Source organism: Sturnira hondurensis, unplaced genomic scaffold (assembly GCF_014824575.4).
Source record: "Sturnira hondurensis isolate 20B ecotype Veracruz unplaced genomic scaffold, ASM1482457v3 Scaffold0018097, whole genome shotgun sequence".
NCBI classification, from domain to species: Eukaryota; Metazoa; Chordata; class Mammalia; order Chiroptera; family Phyllostomidae; genus Sturnira; species Sturnira hondurensis.
In genome coordinates, this window is record NW_028090728.1 from 1,470,076 (window position 1) to 1,488,409 (window position 18,334).

At 53.8% G+C, this 18,334-nt stretch overlaps 1 protein-coding gene across 4 annotated transcripts; it reads right to left on the minus strand.

The window, feature by feature from the left end:
* Positions 1-1,006: 1,006 nt before the first annotated feature.
* On the minus strand, positions 1,007-7,031 carry RNF112 (ring finger protein 112). Of its 4 annotated transcripts, XM_037068834.1 has the most exons (14): positions 6,656-7,030; positions 6,419-6,459; positions 5,370-5,655; positions 4,963-5,172; positions 4,733-4,861; positions 4,448-4,552; positions 3,970-4,020; positions 3,647-3,703; positions 3,488-3,562; positions 3,251-3,365; positions 2,921-3,087; positions 2,789-2,842; positions 2,608-2,682; positions 1,007-2,498 (listed from the first exon to the last, which is right to left on the minus strand). In XM_037068834.1, exons 1-14 carry the CDS (start codon positions 6,707-6,709, stop codon positions 2,028-2,030), a joined length of 1,890 nt encoding a protein of 629 aa, XP_036924729.1. In that variant the 5' UTR covers positions 6,710-7,030; the 3' UTR covers positions 1,007-2,027. The 4 variants fall into 4 exon arrangements, with proteins under 4 accessions (XP_036924729.1, XP_036924730.1, XP_036924728.1 ...); XM_037068835.1 differs by lacking the exon at positions 3,647-3,703 and having other exon boundaries at positions 3,488-3,592; positions 6,656-7,031; XM_037068833.1 differs by having other exon boundaries at positions 3,488-3,703.
* Between the last annotated feature and the right edge of the window lie 11,303 nt (positions 7,032-18,334).

Here is an 18,334-nt window from a genome sequence, read left to right on the forward strand (position 1 = left end):
GATGAGCCACATCAGCCAGGGCTTGTGACTCCTCTTAACGTCTCCAACCCCCACCGAGTCCTGAACCTGCCAGCCCCAAAGTCTGGGAGGTCTGCAGCTCTTGTGTCCACCAGATGATGGCGGAAGGGCCTCACGAGAGGCTTTCAGGAGGCTCTCTTGACAAAGACCTCCGGGGTGAGGGTGCTGGCCTGCCTCGGGCTCTGTTTGCAGATGTCAGCCACCCTCAGCCTTTGGTCCTCACCCCACCTGCCCTCCACCCTGGCTTTGAGATTTCTCTGCATCGTTATTTTGTCCCCAGCTTACTAACAGCAACTTCTCCTGTCGAGCCATGTGTACCAGATTACGTCTGTCTGCCTCTGTCCCCCAACACTGCTCCTTAGAGCTGGAGTGGGTTTGGGGTTGGGGTAAGACATCACCAAGGAGGAGCACCTCCATTTCCGTTCAGCCCAGTCTCACAAAACCTCTTCCAGCATCTGTGGAGGGACGCCGGAGGGGGACCAGGGGTTCAGGACTCCTCTGCTTTCACTGTCTGCCAGCGGGGGGCCTTCACTGAGACTTGCTCTCCCTGTGTTTACACCTGTGCAAGTTGGGATTTGGACACTGACCACTGCTGAAATTATGGGGAGTCTGAGTGAACCCACAGCAGTGTTCCTGGGCCCCTCCTCTCTCCATAGCTTCAGCAAGGACTTCCCATCTCTGCCTCCATGCTCTCTTCCTGCCAGGGCAGATATTGCCTGAAGCAGGAGAGACTCAGGGAGCAGGACCCCAAGTCCTAGGAGACAAGCCTGCAAAGGTGACAGAGCCCTTGGCCTGTGGCCTGAGCCCTCCTACAATCCTCCAAGCAGGGACCTCAGACACTCAGCTCCCAGATCTCTCGAATTTTCATTTGTCCTCTTCCCATCTGTGAGTCCCCATAACAGAACATCTTGGTTCACCTCCTCCTGCCCCAAAGCCCTCTGATAGCTGAATTCAAACACTGTTTCAATAATTTACTGGAAATCTAACATTCAAGCACACACATTTTATTTTTTGTATAACGTGCCTATTAACCCTTTGCAGTTCAATGGCCTAGAAGTTGTCCTAGTAGGACTTCCCCAAGCCCTGGGAGGAGCCCTGAGCCCTCAGGTTCCCTGTGGGGGCTGTACCTAGCCCCCTGCTAATGTGGAACGGAGGGGCCCTCTCACAGGCAGAGCAGGGCATGTCACCTCGCACCATCTCCCTTGTGGATGCTCACAGGACTATCCCAGGCTGGCCCAGGGCCGTCTGCCTGGGCTCCACATACAGTCACAGGTGGGATGTTTTGGCATTTAACCCATTGCTGGGATGGCATTCCACAAAAACAACAGGCACTATGCATTTGGCCAGGTGTAACCAAGGGCACAGCCAGGAGACCCTGTTCAAGGCCCACACACAGATTCTCTGGGGTTTCAGGAGGAGGGGCACCGCCTTTGTCCTGCTGGTGGCATTAGGGAGAGTCACAGGGACAAGTGTCCCCACTCTGGGGGCTGGGCCACTGTCCACCTCACACAGAGTCTTTGGTTTTGTCTGCTGCTCCCCACCCCCGTCCCCAGCCCCTCAGTAGTGCTCCCCGATCCTGAACACCAAGGACACTCAACTGGGTTGCTCCCTTCTGTGAAAGGACAGGCTCTCTTCACCCAAGGGGAGACCTTCCAGGTCACTCAGCCTTCCTACCGTCCTGGGAAAATAAGCTACAGTTGGGAGGGTGGAGCCTTATTCCTGGTGGGAGACACTGCGGTCAAGTGCATTTGGGTCAGTGGCAGTTAGCAATTATTTGCAACCAAAAATAGGCCCTGTATCCTATTTACCACCCTAAGTACTGCCTCCTGGCCCCTGCGACCATCCAGGTTCCTGGGGCCACCTGGGTTCTTCGGTTCAGTCAGCTGCCCAGACACTGGGTGTTCACCAGGGCAGAGTGGAACTTGGGGGTCCTCGGAACATCACTCCCTCCCCACTTCCTTCCTTCACCCCTTGAATCTCTCCCTCCTTTTACTGTCTCCTGGGGGCTGTTACTCTTCCTGGAGCAGGGGCTCTCGGTCCCCCTCCTGAACCCTCTCCTCCTCCTCCCTCTCTATGCAGCCCACAGCAGCAGCCAAACCAGCACCCACGCCACCTCCAACCACAGCGGCCCCTGTGGCTCCCACCGCAGCTCCAGCTGCCACCATCCCAGCCTCCGCAGCCAGTGCCGCTGCAGCCATGCCTGCGCCCACTACACCACCAGCCAGGCCCATGAGCCCAGCCCCCACAGCACCCCCCACAGCAGCCAGGTGGCCACAGAAGCGCATGGTGTAGGTGTCCATGAAGGCCTTGGCCTCTGCCTGCAGCTCGGCCTCCAGGGCCTCCAAAGCCCGATCCCTCTCCTGGCACAGCAAGGCTGCTCCGTGGCGAGCCAGGATGGCATCTTTCTGGGCAGAGAGGAAGTTCCGCATGGTCTCAGGCAGGACTCGGAGTGCAGAGAATATGCGCTTGGTAGCTATATCCTATGCCAGGAGGAGAAAGAAGGAGCCCTGACCAGGAGACTCGGAGCCCTCTCCCACTATGGACTCCCCTGGCTGGACACCTGGCTGCTGTGCAGGCCTGGGGGCTCACCTGCTGCCGCACATACTCCTTAAACTCCTTCTTGGCAGCTTCCAGCATCCTCAGGTCGTGCAGCTGGGCAGCCATCTGACCACAGGAAAAGCCAGGCTGCCTCCCGCTTCCTCCCCGTATCCCAGGGTGCACCAGCTCGCCTCCCTCCTGGCCCCCTGGGTCCTTTGGGGAAGCTCTGTACCTCATCCGGAGAGGCAAAGCCAGGCCCTGTCCTCCCCATCCAGCCCGAGAGGTTCTGCAGAAACATCATCAGAGGGGTCAGGGAGGGCAGAGAGCCAGCAGGCTCTCCTGGGTCTCCAGAGAGTTTTCACACCTTGATTTCCTGAGCTAACTGCTGCCCTGTGAGCAGGCGGCTGTCCCCTCTGGCCACAGGGCGTCCCTCACTCCAGTACCCCGGGCAACGGCTCTTGGCGTGCTGGGGGGCGGTGCTCAACACATCAGCAATGTAGGCTCGCAGATGACAGAAATCATCCTCTGTGTCTGCAGAAGAGATTTCTCATGCTGAGGAGATGGGACTGAGCTGGACTGGGCTTTGGTGGGGAGAAAGGGTATCAGAGGCTGGGAGACAGGGGCCAGTGTGCAAAGGATCTGGCCCTCCAGAGGAGTGCAAGCTGAGGAGGCCTTTGCTGCTGGGAACACTTACTGCCCGGGGTTCCCTGGTCTCCACTGGCCCAACGTCTCCTTGGGGCAGGCAGGCGGTAGCAGCGGGCTTGCTGCCCTTGTAGCAGCTCCCGAACCCTGGGGTATTTGCCAGATTTCTGAGAGACAGATGAAGAGATCTCTGAGCTAGTGGTCCAACCCCATTCCTAGCTTACCTACAGGATCCCTCATCTTGACATGTCCACCCCCTTCCCCCTCACCTCTCCCTCTGCACACTCACCTGGAGGACATCACCCACATGCCCCTGCCCTGCCTTGCTGGGAAGGAATGAGTCACGAACTAAGAGATCCAGGTGCTGGAAGAGAAGAAGTCCTGACACCAGCAGCTGGGGGAAGGGGTGTCTGGGTCTGAGTGACAAGTCCAGAAATAGGCATCTCACCTGTATTGGCACCATCCCATAATGCTTGCCCATCACCTCGGCCACATGGACAAACATCTAGAGATGGGACAATAAAGGTCACAGCTAGGCCTCTTCAGGGTCGACACCTCCCTTCCACACTGGGCCCAGTGTGTAACCCAGCTCCCAGCTCCCAGCTCCAGGCCTCTCCAGCCTCCTGCCAACCAGGTGTCTGCGCTGCATCCTCTGCCTCACACCAATCAACCCAGCTCCAAGTATGGGATCCTGGGCCAGAACTGGCTTGGTCCCCTAGCTTCATGGTCAAGACAGGGACGGGGACACCCCAACACCAGATGTCTCCTCACCTCCAGATATTCTAGGTCTGTGTCCTTCAGCTCCTGGGAAGTGTTGAGGATCTGGAACCAAGGAGAACAAGATGGAAGGGGGTCTGCAAAGGCAAAGAGATACTGGGAAGACCTCAGTGAGGAAGAAGCTCAGGCCGGCTGTGGGTCTTGGGACCTTGGAGAGCCCAGCCAGGGGTCTCCACAGCCTGCAGAGCAGCTGGCTGTTAGGGATGGAAGGCAGGAGAGGGAGTGATCCTGCAGAGCTTCAACTGCCCCCCCTCCCCTGGGGGAACTTCCACCCACCTTTAGAACAAGCGATGTTCCCACCTTCACCAACTGGGGGCATCCTTCCTTTGCAGGGGCACCCCCAGAACCTGCACACAAAAGCCTTCCAGATTCAGTGACAGGCCCCTGTGCTCTCAGGGCTAGACCCAGCCAAGATGTCCCAGGTTTGCAAAAAGCTGAGCTGGAGCAGGACACCAGATCACAGCGCCCCCACCTGGTAGGAGCTCAGCATCATGGTGAGGGCACAGAGCTTGGTCCTTGTTTCCCGGCTCAGTTCAGGGCTCATAGCGTCCCCCGTGTCCACCAGGAACACAGCCACCTGTGCAGTGTCAGGGGACGAACGAAGGGGTCAAGCCTGCCTCAGTACCTCTGGCCACCCCGTCTTCTTGTCCTTGCCCCAGGGCTTTCACTGCCATCCTCCTCCCTGTTTCCCATCTCTGCTCTCTCTTCCCTTCCTCCCTGACCCACTCTTGACTTTCCCTGCCCTTCCTCCCCTCACCTTCCTTCCCTCCTTCCCCAGCAGGAAGGGGTGGCTCCACATCCAAATGCCCTTGCTGAGGCTGCTGGCGCCCCATCTGGGCCCCTGAACGGAGCCCTCTCCTCTCAGCCAGCCGCCTTCGCTGGACTCCTGCAGGCCAGAGAACATTGGTGGATGCATCCAGTCCCCATCCTGCTCCCAAAGCCAAGCTGTCCCAGCCTGCCCCAGCCCCTGCGTGAGCCCGTCCTCACCAGGCCCGGCAGCCCCTGGAGCAGGCAGTCGAGGAGGAAGGTTTTTCCTGAGTGCTGCTCACCCAGCACAGCAAGGAGGCAGACGGGGGTATCCCTGGCCAGGGGGTGCTTCAGGCAGCGGTTGATGGCCCCCATCCGCAGGATGAGGCCTCCGGAGGCGCTGATGCGCACCAGCAGCAGGGGCTCCGTCCTTGCAGGGGCACAGGCCTCCTGGCCGGGAGAGAAAAGGGCCTTCCAGCCTCCCGGCGGTGTCTGCCGGGGCCTAAGTCTGGAGTGTGTCCGGCCCCAAGCTCCCTTTCTCACACCGACATCTTAGAATGAGGTCAGAGCTACACGCCCCGCGCTCGGATCAGACCCGGTCTTCCCACACCACCCTCGCCCCACCTGTAGGAGGCCTGGTACCAGACCTGCGCGGCGGAGGGCGGTGGCCTCCGCAGCAGGCCCTTCATCTTGTCACGAAGACCGCGGAGGCCCTTCCTGCGCGCGCAAGCCTCGCGGCACTCAGGGCAGCGGGGCCGTTCGCAGCCCGGCGGGCGGTGCGTGCTGAAGCACCGAGCGCAGAAGTCGTGGCCGCAGTCCAGCGAGACCGGCTCGCGCAGCCGCTCCAGGCAAATACCGCAGGCGGGGATCTCGCGAGGCACCACGGGCCGGGACCCCAGGCCCAGCTCCAACTTGGGGAATGGTGTGTGGGACCTGCGGGGCGGCACGGGTCATTTGAGGCCAGGAATTGAGCCATCAGGCTGTGCCTAGGGAAGCCACGTTCTGCCTGCTCTTCCCGTTCCTCTCTGGCTTGCGTCCCAGAACCTGGGGACCCCAGCGTAGGGGCAGCAGAGCCTGGGGAGAGGAACCCGGGGAGGGAGGCAGCCTGGAACGGATGAAACTTGTCTCTGACGTACCACCAGGTACAACTGTGGGCAGGTTTCTCCCCCGATCTGGGCCCCAGTGTCCTAACCGACCAGAGGAAAGGGGAGCAGCGCCTGCCTTGTGGGGCCAATGGAGGGATCTGAGGAGATAGTTCGTGCCAGGCACTGGGCAGGTGCTGAGCATGCACACTGCCCTGCGTCTGGCACAAGTGCCCAAGAAAACCCTCACCCACAGCCTCCTGCTGCCAGCGGTTCCGCAAGGAGTTACTGACCCGTCTGGACAGCTTAATGAGTGATCCCTTCTACAGCCTTCTACAGCGACCTGAACACACGGGAGGTGGGACTGCAGGGAGAGTGTGGGAGCCCCCTGCTGGTAGGGCAGAAGGCTCTGGTCCTTATAACATTCTTTCCACTCTCCCACTGGGCTGGAATCAGCCTCCTTTCAGCACCCACCCGATTTCCCCACCCGCCTCCAATCCTGGCAGATCCAGCCTTGAGCTCCCTCCCCTGGGACAGCCACAGCCTCATGTTCCTGGACTAAGAGACCTACAAGACCCATTGCCGGGGTCCTGCCCTCAGGCCCTGCCACTTACCAACTGTTGCTGTGGTTTCCCATGAAGCTCTGCTTTCTCTCCTTGGAGAGGAAATTTTGGGAAAAAAATAACAACAAAAAACCCCGTCATTTTGAAAGGAACCCAGATGTCTGTCTTCATCTCAGGTTTTAGCAGACTCTCACCCCTGTCTGCACACCCACCCCGTCTGCACGCCCACCCCATCCCTAGGCAGCCCCTTCCCACCCGACTCCTTTCCCCAAATCTGAGAAGACTTGCCTGTTTGCCAAACCAGTGACAAAAGGAGATAACGGACAAGGCAGACCGAGGCATGGGAGGCTGGCAGCGAGGAGCAGGTCCAGAGCCGAGGACAGAGGCCCCTGGGGCCTTCAGCAGCAGTAAGACTGAAACGGCTGCTGAGCTTTGACAGGTGGAGGGTGTGGGGGGATGGTCTCCCCTGAGCAGCCAACTCGTCAGAGCTGAAAAATAGATGTGACAGTCTGGAAAGAGGAGGCTGCCTCTGGACTCACCCCAGGGGGAGGAGATAGGACTGCAGGAACCAGGGCTCTGGAGGAGGAAGGGACAGAGCCAGGCTCAGAATCCCTGGCAGAGGCTGGGATGCAGGCAAGCTGAAGTGGTGAGTCACCATGGAGACAGGAAAAGATAAGAACAGGGAGGGAGGGCACTTGCTCCATACAAACTCAAAGCTCCGGTTATAAAGTATTTCCAGATTGCGACTGCAAAGCACTGCCCCCTGGGCACAAGGCCCTCTGCAGACTGGCCCCAAGTGGCGACACTGACCAGTGGTCAGTGGTCACTGACCAGTGTCAGCACACCCAAGAGGTCAGCACTGGTCACTCTGGCTGCTGCGTGGACAACAGGTTAGGAGGGCAGGGCTGGAGGTGGGTGGGAGGCCAGGCTACAGGCCTGGGCACATGAGGGGCCTCACCATGAGGGGCTGGCAGAGGGGAGGGTGGGAGCAACCCCTCGCCCAGAGCTGTGCTCCTGGAGAAAGGCCTGGACCTGCCCTTCACTCTCGGGGCCCCTCCTGGGCTCTGGGAAGAAGGGCTTGTCCAGGGAGGCTAGCTGTGGGGGTCAGGCATGGACGGCCCCATCATATCCACTAGGCTCCACAGGCTTGTGAGCGCTTCTAGTCTCTGGGGGTGACTGTAACCCAATGAGAAAACAAGAGTCTCAAATCTACAAAAAGAAAACTTCAAAGTTAAAAGTAATACTTCTTAATTCAGTATCAGCTACCCCTCATATGATGTCATCCAGCGAACTCAGCAGTCATTGTCTTCCATGAAGTCAGAGTCCACAAACACCCACTGAGCTGGGGTGTCAGGACCTCGCTGTTAAGTGTTTATACACAGTAGTAATTGGTTCTTATCAAACTCAACATTGTAAACATTACTTAAATCCTCTTTTAAAAATTCATGGGAAAAATGTGGGCTATGGGCAACACTTGTTTTGATGTATTTGCTCCGATGTGGAGGGAGGTCCCCCAAGGTCAAAGGGCCAGATCCATGCCAAGTCCCTGAGGCTGGTAGTAACCCCCCATACGAGTGGACAGGTAGGTTGGCCCAGTGAACCTGCACGGGGACCACACTCTCTGGAAAGGAAAGGGGGCTTCTTGTTTCCCAATGAGGGTGAGGAATACATGCAGGCCTTCCATGGGGCTCTAACCTACCCCAGGAATTCATGGGGACAGGAAAGGCCATAGTGAGCCAGGCCCAGCCCTGCAAGGTAGACAGGCCCCTGGGTGCATCTGGGGGCTGAGAGAGGACTTCAGTGAGAACAGAATCGACAGGGAAGGGACCGGGTGGGAGGGTGGTCCTGGGTTTCAGGAGCTTGAGCTGTGGGATGGTGTGAACTTTGGGCTTTAACTATATGCTTAAAAAAGCCAAGTTCTTATTAGGGCTCTGTGGTTTTTAGAATTGCGTCCGTCTCTTTTGGGCAGTGTGAACTTTGGGGATGGTGTGAACTTTGGGCCCTGCAGGTGAACTTATTCATTATTTCATCCATTTGTCCATTCATTCCCCCAACAAACACCAGGCTCCTTCCTTCCTGTGGGCCAGGTTCTGGAGGCCCAGCCCAGGCCACTCACCTGTGCTCTGGCTCCAGCTCCTGGGCTGGAAGGAGGTGAGGGAGTGAGGTCACTTTTGGAAAAACCAGCTTCAGTAGCCAAAAATACAGTCTCTCAGACTGAAACCCCATTTGGGAAGGCTTCCAAGTCTCCTGATGCAGGCAGGAGCTGCTTTACACAGGCAAGTATATATACTCAGTCACCTGTCTAGTCACCCCCTTTCACGACCTCCCATGTGAATTCACACACATGAAGGGTGAAAATACTCCCTCTTCCCCATATTGTGTACACACTCACCTTCACTGCTGTTATCTCTATACACCCCCAACTCATGTACGTGCACAAGGTGTGTACAGGTTCACATATGTGTTTGCTCATTAATACTCCAATACAAACACACTGCTTGTGCACCAAGGCCCTCACACTCATGCACATTTACACAGGTGCTCCCACTCCCTCCCTTATGCAAGCAAACATATCACACACTGTTGCCCACAGGCAGTGTTCTAAGCATGCACACAAACTCCCACTGGACAACCCAATCTGAAGGAGGTACTGTGTTCCACAAAAGGAAACTGAGGCCAGAGGTTAAATCACTTGTCCAGGGCACATAGCTGGAATCCAAAGCCATCCAGGCGGACTGCCACACTACATTCTGTAGTTTCCTTAGGTGGCAGAACTCATGTCAGCTATGATAACAAGCATGTAAAAGAGTGTGTGGTCTTGCTGTATCTCAGTCACTTGCCTCAGAGGGGAAGAAAACTTGGCCCAGCCAGTCTGTGTAGAATCAGGATGGTTCCGGCCCAGCTTGCTGTGTGACCTTGAGCAAATCACTGACGTTCTCTGGGCCCCAGGTTCCTGATGTGTAAGTGGAGGGGGGCTCGGTGACTCCAGAGTTCCCTTCTGAGGAACTGTCCCGCTCTTCTTCTGCCTTACTGGCCTGGAAACAGCCAAAGGGCATGGGGCAGCTGGCCCTCACCAGGAAGCCTGGCACAAGGGGTGCTGGTGAGCACAGGATCTCTCCCCATCCGGTCCTGCTGTCTGAAGTCTCTCCCTTCTCTGTGCTCCTGGGAAACAAACACCCGGATGCCTCTAGCTCTGCCAGCAAGGCCCAGGCCATGGGAGGGGCATCACCCGGCCGCCCTAGCCAGCGGTGGCCTGCTGCAGCTCCCCAGCCACCGTACCTTCCCCGGGAGGACCAGCTATCTGACTCCCTCGGCCTCCACCTAACTGCCCAAGGGCTCTTTCTTGTTACTGGGTGAGTGGCTGGGAAAAGTGAGGGAAACAAGCTCAGACTTGGAATCCTGGGGCTGAGGTGACAATCCTCTGCCACCACCATCTGAACCCAGTGGTGCTGTTCCCCGCTTCTCCCTCCCAAGCCCCTCCGAGCCCCCCAACCTCATCACCTGGAGAGTGAGCAACTAGGTCACCTCAGCACCCCCACAACTCCTTCCATAATATCTCTACCCAAAGGTGAACAGCTGTCTCAGGCTATGGCTGAGGCACGACTCCTATCACCCCTCGTTCTCTGTTTCTCTCCCCCCAGAGCTGCTTTTTCCTCCATAGTCTCTCCCAAGGCTCAGGTGCCACAAGGGCTGGGCTCAGGTGCCACTCAGCTGGGCCCAAGGGCTCAGGCCTCTTTTGGGTGACAGAGGAGCAGGCCTTGAAGTGGGACAAGTTTCAGATCAGAGATGGCAGAGCTGGAGGGAGGTGCCAGCTCCCCAGCAGCTTCCATATTTGGCTGGCATCTTTCAGTTTTGAACAGAGGTCCAGATAAGGCTGGTCATGGCCTGGAATCCCCACGAGGCTCTGACTTCCAGGACAGTCCCTCCAGGGCCATCCATCCCCACCCATCACAGATGGCTCCAGTCCTAAGCCAGCCCCTCAGACTGAAAGGCCCATTCCAGGCTGTGGTCCAGGTTCCCAAGTCCCTGCTAAGCTGGCAAAGCTGTTGTCAGCTCCCAGGCTCCCAGGCATGAGACCATGCTTCCCATCCCACTGATGGCCCTGGTTACAAGTGGTGTCTACTTCGGACCTCTGTACTCAGAGCTGATGGGGGGCACTTGGCAGGGGGACATGGCCAATCCCTGCACTCCGTGGCTGGGCAGATGTTTTACCAACACCAGAGAGGCCAGGCCTGTGTGTGGCTGCTCCTGACCCTGACTGACCCTGCCACCTAGACACACCCCCTCTCCTGCTGGCCAGCTTCCAAGGGCTTCCCATAGGCAGCTGGAGGGAAGTCTGAGCTCCCCAGCTACCTTCCAAAGCCTCAAAACCAATTTGATCCAGGCTCCTTGAAATAATTTTCAAAATAAAACATCAACCAACACTTGCTTAGCACTGTAGGGCTCACAATGTGTTGCACATGAACTGCCTCAGCCAATCCTCACGGCACAGTGACGACTGGCTCCAGTTTTTGAACAGGGAGACAGGGTCGGACAGCTGAGGAGGACCTTCCAGTGGCAGCTCCAGCAGGAAGACTCAGGTACCCTGGCCCCTAGGACTGTGTTGCCCCTTCACCGTGGCCACTGTGTGCCAGGTTTGCCCTAGCCCGAGGGTCTCCCAGGACTCCCAGCTCTACACTTTTGCCCTGCCTTTCTCCCACCTAGAATGCCCTCACCATTCTCAGCCAGCTTCAGGTTGGCTCAGACTTCCTGCAGGCAATGTGCCCCATCCTCTCCTCCCGGCTCTTCCTCCTGTTTTGGAAATGCCTGGAACCAAATGAAGGGTCTACGACTAACTGACAGAGTGCCTGCCCTCCAGAGCTCAGAGGCAGCGGCTCCTCAGCAGGGTCAGTGCCAGTGCAGAAGTCCGAGAAACCGTCAGATCGGATCCCTGGGAGAAGCCGCTCACCCAGACTTGGGAGCCACTGAGGCTCAATCTTGCAGCACGAGTGAGAATTAATCCCCTCCTGGGAGGTATTGGGGAAGGAGAGGGACAGTCATGGCACAGGGAACAGCATGTGCAAAGGCCAGCACAAGGCGAGGGCCAGAGTCAGCGAGCATGGAGGCCAGGAGAGGGGACCAAGCCTGTGGCACCTGAGCACAGATCACAGAGAGCCGTGTGGCAGATTTCAGACTTTCCCTGTGTGACACTGGGAGCCATGTACAATTTTAAGCAGGAGGCGTGTGATCAGATTTGTGTCCCCGAATCATGACTTCACCCAGCGGATGTAAGTGGAGGGCCCCTGGTAGTTTGGACGGCCACTTCCCTCCCATCAGGGGCCTTTGAGTCCCCCACCCAGTCCTCTATCGATAGACATCTAGAAGGGCTCTAACGTCAGTCTACAACCAGCATATTGTGCCAAGTGTCCTGTTCTGACGCCACTGCCCCACAGGGAGCAGCACTTCAAGCAGATGTCAGCTGGAGAGCAGGTGAGAAGGGGCAGGGCGGGCAGGACCGGGCAAGGTAGAGGGAGCAGCGATAGGGGAGCCCCTGGCACTGACTTGCAGTCTGACAGGCTCTCGGTAAATTCTTGAATGAAGTGATGCGAAAGCAGGGTTATAGAGGCTGAGGCCTGTTTTTAAGTTTACAACTTCAACAAAATGGATGCTTTAGACAATGGATGCTTAAACAATGGGATGCTTTAAACAAAAACTCCCTGTGGCCATGCAGGTGTAAGGTCTGAATATGAGGCCCTCGGTAACTGGCCCGGCATGGGTCTGCTCCGGGGCATGACTCAGCCCCACAGGCTGGGGGGCTTAAACAACAGCAATTAATTTTCTCATGGTTGTGGAGGCTAGAAATCCAGTTTGAGAGCAAGGTGTCGGCAGGGTTCACTTGCTCTGAGGCCTCTCTCCTTGGTGTGTAGATGGCTGTCCTTCTCCCTGTGCCCTTACATGGCCTTCCCTCTGTGAGTGCCTGAGTTCCCGTCTCTTCTTCTCCTGAGGACACCAGTCACTGGGTTAGGGCCCACCCACCTGACCTTATTTCCCTTAATCACCTATTTAAAGCCTCTGTCTCCAAATATGGTCACATTGTGAGGTACTAGGGGTTAGGACTTCAATATATTCATTTTGATGGAACACACTGTGACCCAGAACAGGCCTAGTAAACAGCAGGCATGTGACGAGGGTGAAGGGAAGAGCTTGGAGGGCCTTGGATTTGGGCTGGGAAAACCAGGCTCCATCCCCTAGAAACAAAGTGTGGAGCCAACAGAGTGGGGTTCTCAGTAGGCCATCTGGACCCTCACTCTGGCAATTGGTAATGTAGACCAGAAGGGGAGGGAAGCAGGGGCCCATCTAAGGGGTGGGAGGAGGGGCAGGAGGCACCTGGAGACAGGAGCCACCTCTTGCAAACCCTCTTGCAAACAGCCCTGAGATGGGAATGAACCCCCCACTTTGCAGAGGAGGAGACTGAAGTTTGGAGAGCTTAAATGATTCCCCAGTGCTCACAGGGGTCTCTGACATTAAAGCTTCAGCAGCTAAAATGCTCAGGCATTACATTTACTGTGTGTAAATTTAAAAGACGACTGGAATATGGGGGCACAGGATGGACGGCTGCAAGGACAGGGCCCAGCAGAACGTGCAGGTAGGAAGGTACCGAATGATGTGGGGGACAGCAGAGGAGGGGGTAGAGGTGACAGTGGTGAAGCGGGGCGACCCCACAAGTGCCTTCCTGGAGGTTCACACCAGCTGGTGCGGTCCTAGGCTGCCGGTACCAACCCTCCCTCATGCTTCATCTTCCCCCCAAGTCAGAATGTGGACTGGGCTCCAGCCTCTCCCAGGCTCTGTACCGCCCTCTTTCTATGGCCATGCTGCCCACCGGGGTCTGAGCATCCAGACAGTCAGCCAGGAAGAAGACACGTGGCCAGCTGGTGCCTGAGGAGCAACCTCCTCACCAGAGACTTTGCCCAATGGGGCCCAGGTCCCCCAGACCCTGTTGAAGGGAGAGGCAGAGCCTCTCAGCTGGTCACAGGCAGACAGCTAAACCGAACCCCATTGGGGCCTGCTGCAGCCCAGACTTCTGCATAGGCATCTCCACAGGCCAGCTGGCCTTGACTATCCTCCACTGTGGGCCAGACCAGCAAAGTTGGAGCGGAGGGTGCACTGGGCAGCACCCAAGCTTTGGCATGGTTCAGATACAGATTCTACCCAGCTCTCTGGGATGAGTCACTCCCCTCACTCAAGCTCAGTTTCCCCAGAATTAAACTGAAGATAAAAATTACCACTGTTCAGAGTTATTGCATAGAGCCTGGCAGGTAATTGGCTTTCAATAAATACCAGCCATTAGTATCAGCCTGCCTTGGAGACCGAGGCAAGCCTGCATCACACACCTGACTGTGCCCACATTTCCCCGAGTCCCCACCTTGGTTCTCAGCCTCCCTCCCCAAGGCCTCACTCCTTCTTCTTTGTCAAGTATAAGCCAAGAGACTCCTACAGAAGCAGGACCTTAGGGAGTGCATGAAAACAGATACCCCGCAGATCAAGTACCATTAATTTGTGACATTGATAATAATGACCACACATATCTTCTGGGCTCCTAAAATATGCCGAGTTCTTGTACAATCGAATCTCCATGTCTCCCTGAATTCCTACAAATCTGAAAATATTGGCTGCATTTTAAGGATGATAAAACAGAGTGCCCAAGTGACTCACAGCCAAGCCCATCTTCTCTCTCTCTCTCTCTCTCTCTCTCTCACATACACACACACACACACACACACACACACACACACACACAGTGTTTCTCCTTCCTCTCACAAACCCTTGGCCAGTTGCTCCCACCCCCACCCCATGACCCAGGGCTGGGCAGAGCAAAGTGGCCCCATGGATTCATGGCACAACCTGTTAGTTGGTTAAATGAATGTGGAACACTGTGAAGAAAGATTAGGTAACAGGAAATTAACAGTTGACCCCAGAGGTCAGAAAGGAAGTGTCCAAAGGCTGAAATTTGCTTCTGCTTTCTGACACTGAGTCTGGTGGCAGGGAGAAACAGAGGTCCCCACCCTACTCAGACGGTCCAGGTTGTTCCATCCCAACTGATGTCCTTCCTAGTGCCAAGAAGGAAGGAGGAGAGAAGACTGTCAGCTGAGAGGCCTAAGCAGACAGGGGAGCCTCCACAGGATACAGGCCACCCCATCCAATGCACAGGGCCCACAGCTGACAGGCTTGAGGACCTCAGCTCCTCACTCTCCTGCTGCTCAGCTACCCATCTCCACCTGCAACCAGCCCAGCTTCTAAAGACTGGATCTTAATGTGTCTCAGCTTGCTGGGCTGCTAGAAATATTTGCTGTGGGTCATGGTGGCAGATGTACATATCTGCATGTGAAATTTGTTTGAAGGACTTCCACTCACAGGAAAATGGGATCAATGTGTTTTTTCCTATTCCTGTGCAAAGTATGACTAAACGGCCTGGACATTAGACATAAAACAAGGAAACACTGGAAGGATACAGACAAAGGCTGATGGGCTGGGGCCACCAGTGGAACTACAAGGAGATGAGGGCCCCAGGTTTTCTCCTGCCTCACTGTCCCAGGCTCCGGTGCCAGGAGCCGGTACCTGGAAATGCCAATGGGCACAAACAAAACAAGCCCCCCCAAAAAAACAAAAAACAAACCCTGTTCTCTCTAGCCAAAGAGCCAGCAAAGGGAAAGTCTGGCAAGACAGAAAACTAGACAATAAATACTCTGCTTTAGCCAGACACCACAGAGAAAAAGCAATCCCACCCCTTCCCGCCAATGAGGTCCAGGTGGAAAGCCCAGATGTCCCCCATCACCGGAGTGATGGAGAAGGCCAAGTAGGGGGCCCTAACTTTCCAGCCAATAACAGCTCTCTCTTCGACCCCAAAGTGTTAGTGGAGGTCACATGGGGAGCCAAACTCTGACCCCACGGAGCAGCCACAAGGACCCCTCACCCCAGCCACTGGATGTCAGCGAGGCAGAATGAGGACGCTGGACTTCTGCCCTCCTCCGGCATGCCAAGGCAGTACCTGCCCCCCAGCCAGAGGGGTGTCAGAGAAAGCCAACTATGACAAGTTTAAACAGGATCTAGTGTCTCATAACATGACTTAAAACTGTACAGTTTTCACTTGAAAATCACTCATCATACTAGGAACCTGGAAGATCTGACACTGAATGAAGAAAATGACAGAGGTGTCAGAACTGCTGCCAAGCCGGTTAAAGCAGTCGTGCTAAAACGCCCCAATGGGCAATTACAAACACACTTGAGACCAATGAAAACACAGAAAGCCTCAGCAAAAAATAAAAACTGTGCAGAACAACCAGATGGAAACTGCAGGACTGAAAAATACAGTAACTGAAATAAAATGTTCAGAGGATGGGCTCAACAGCAGAACAGAGGGGCAGAGGAGAGAATCAGCAAATTGGAAGATAAAACAATGGAAATACCCAATCTGGCAACAAAGAAAAAAGACAAAAAAAATTAATAGAGACTCAGGGACCTGTGGATCTGTAACAAAATGTCTAATGTTTGCATCATTGGAGCCCTAGGAGGAGAGGCAAAGGAGGGAAGGGCAGAAGAAGAACTCCCAAGATAAAAATAGCTGAATTTTTTTCAAACTCCCCAAATTTGACAAGGGGCATAAACCTATACATTAAAAAAAGATGAGCAACCTGAAATAGGTGTCCCAAAGAAATCCAGGCAAGACAAATCATAATTAAACTTCTGAAAACTAAAGATAAAGTATTAAAGTAGCTAGGGGAAAATAACATTTTATCTATAGGGGAGAACAATCAAATAACAGCAAATTTCTCTTTCAAAACCATAAAGGCCAGCCCTGGCCCGTGTGGCTCGGTGAGTTGAGCGTTGTCCCAGAAAGCAAAAAGTCACTGGTTAGATTCCCGGTCAGGCCTGGGTCTCAGGCCAGGTCCCCATATGGGGCACGTGTGAGAGGCAGCTGATTGATGTGTTTCTCTCTCACACAGTGATGTTTCTCTTCCTTTCTCCCTCCTTCCCCTTCTCTCTAAAATCAATAAATAAAATCTTAAAAAAAAAAAAAAACACGGAGGCCAGCCATGCCTGGTATGGCTTAGTTGATTGGAGCTTCATCCCATGCACCAAAAGGCTGTGGGTTCAATCCCCACTCAGGGAGCCTATGAGAGGCCACCAACTAATGTTTCTCTCTCTCTCCCCACCACCCCACCCCACGCCCTTCCTCTCTCGCTAAAAATACAATGAAAAAATGTTCTTGGGTGAGGATTACAAAAACAAACAAACAGCCCTGGCTGGTGTAGCTCAATGGATTGAGCATGGGCTGCGAACCAAAGGGTCGCCAGTTTGATTCCCAGTCAGGGCACATGCCTGGGTTGCAGGCCAGGTCCCCAGTGTGGGCCACCTGAGAGGCAACCACACATTGATGTTTCTCTCCCTCTCTTCCTCCCTCTCTTCCTCTCTCTCTAAAAAAATAAATAAATAAATACACAAATAAATAAAATCCAAAAACAAACAAACATGGAGGCCAGAATGAAGTGGCACAATATTTTCTAGGAAAAGATCATCTCCAGGATCACATGAATTCCCTGGAGAATTCTACCAAACTTTTAAAGAATTAGATGAATTCTATGTATCTCCCAGAGAAATGAAAGGAAGAGGAAACATTTCCTAATTTATTTATAAACCTAGTACTGCCTATATCAAAACCAAAGGTACTTCTAAAAAATAAATACCCAAAGCCCTGGCTGGTGTAGCTCAGTGGATTGAGTGTGGGCCTCCGAACCACACAATTGTGGTTCAATTCCCAGTCAGGGCACATGCCTGGGTTGCAGGCCAGTTCCCAGCAGGGGACTCACAAGAGGTAACCATACACTGATATTTCTCTTCCTCTCTCCTTCCCTTCCCCTCTAAAGATAAATAAATAAAGTTTAAAAAAAATAGCCTATAAGAAATAAGTGGCTGGGTCTCAATTTAGTATTAAAAAAATAATAATAAATAAATATCCAAACCAATATGTCTCATGAATAGATGCAAAATCCTTCACAAAATATTAGCAAATAGAATCCAGCAATATTTTTTTAAAAAGGAATTATACATCATAACAAAGTGAATATAAAACAAGGCAAAACTGAAAGGCAGAGAGAAGATAAATTAGAATTAATAATCCAGGGATTAAAAATTGGTTCAGTGTTTAAAAATCAATCAATGCAATCCATTATATGAACACACTAAGGAAAAAATCACATAATCATATCAGTTGGAGTAAAAAATGTATTTAACCAAAGTCAATATCCACTAATGATTTTTTTAAAAACCCTCTTATTAGAACAGGCATACAAGGAAGCTTCCTCCACTTGATAAAGAGCATCTACAAAAAACCTACAGCTAACATTATCCATAATGGTAAGACTGAAGACTTTCCTCCACACCCTGAGAACTAGGCAGGGATATCTGATCTCACCACTCTTACTCAAAATGGTGCTGGAAGTTCTAACCAGTGGAATAAGGCAAGAAAAGAAAATTAAAGGTACACAGGAAAGGATGAAATAAGCCTGTCTCTATTTGCAGATGACATGGTGGTCTATGTAGAAAATCCCAAGGGATCTATACACACACACAAAACTAAAAATCTCCTAGAAGGAATAAGTGGGTTCAGCAAGATCAATGGACACAAACAACACATACAAAAATAAGCTCTATTTCTGTGTGTTAGCAATGAACATGTGGACACTGAATTAAAAACACAATGCTTTTTACAATATTTGAGTATTTACAACACTAAAAATACTTAATTTCTTTGTATTTATTTATTTGTTTAAAGATTTTATTTATTTATTTATTCTTAGAGAGAGGAGAAGGGCAGGAGAAGGAGAGGGAGAGAAATATTAATGTGTGGCTGCCTCTTGCATGCCCCCCTACTGGCCCACAACCCAGGCATATGCCCTGACTGGGAATTGAACTGGTGACCCTCTGGTTCAC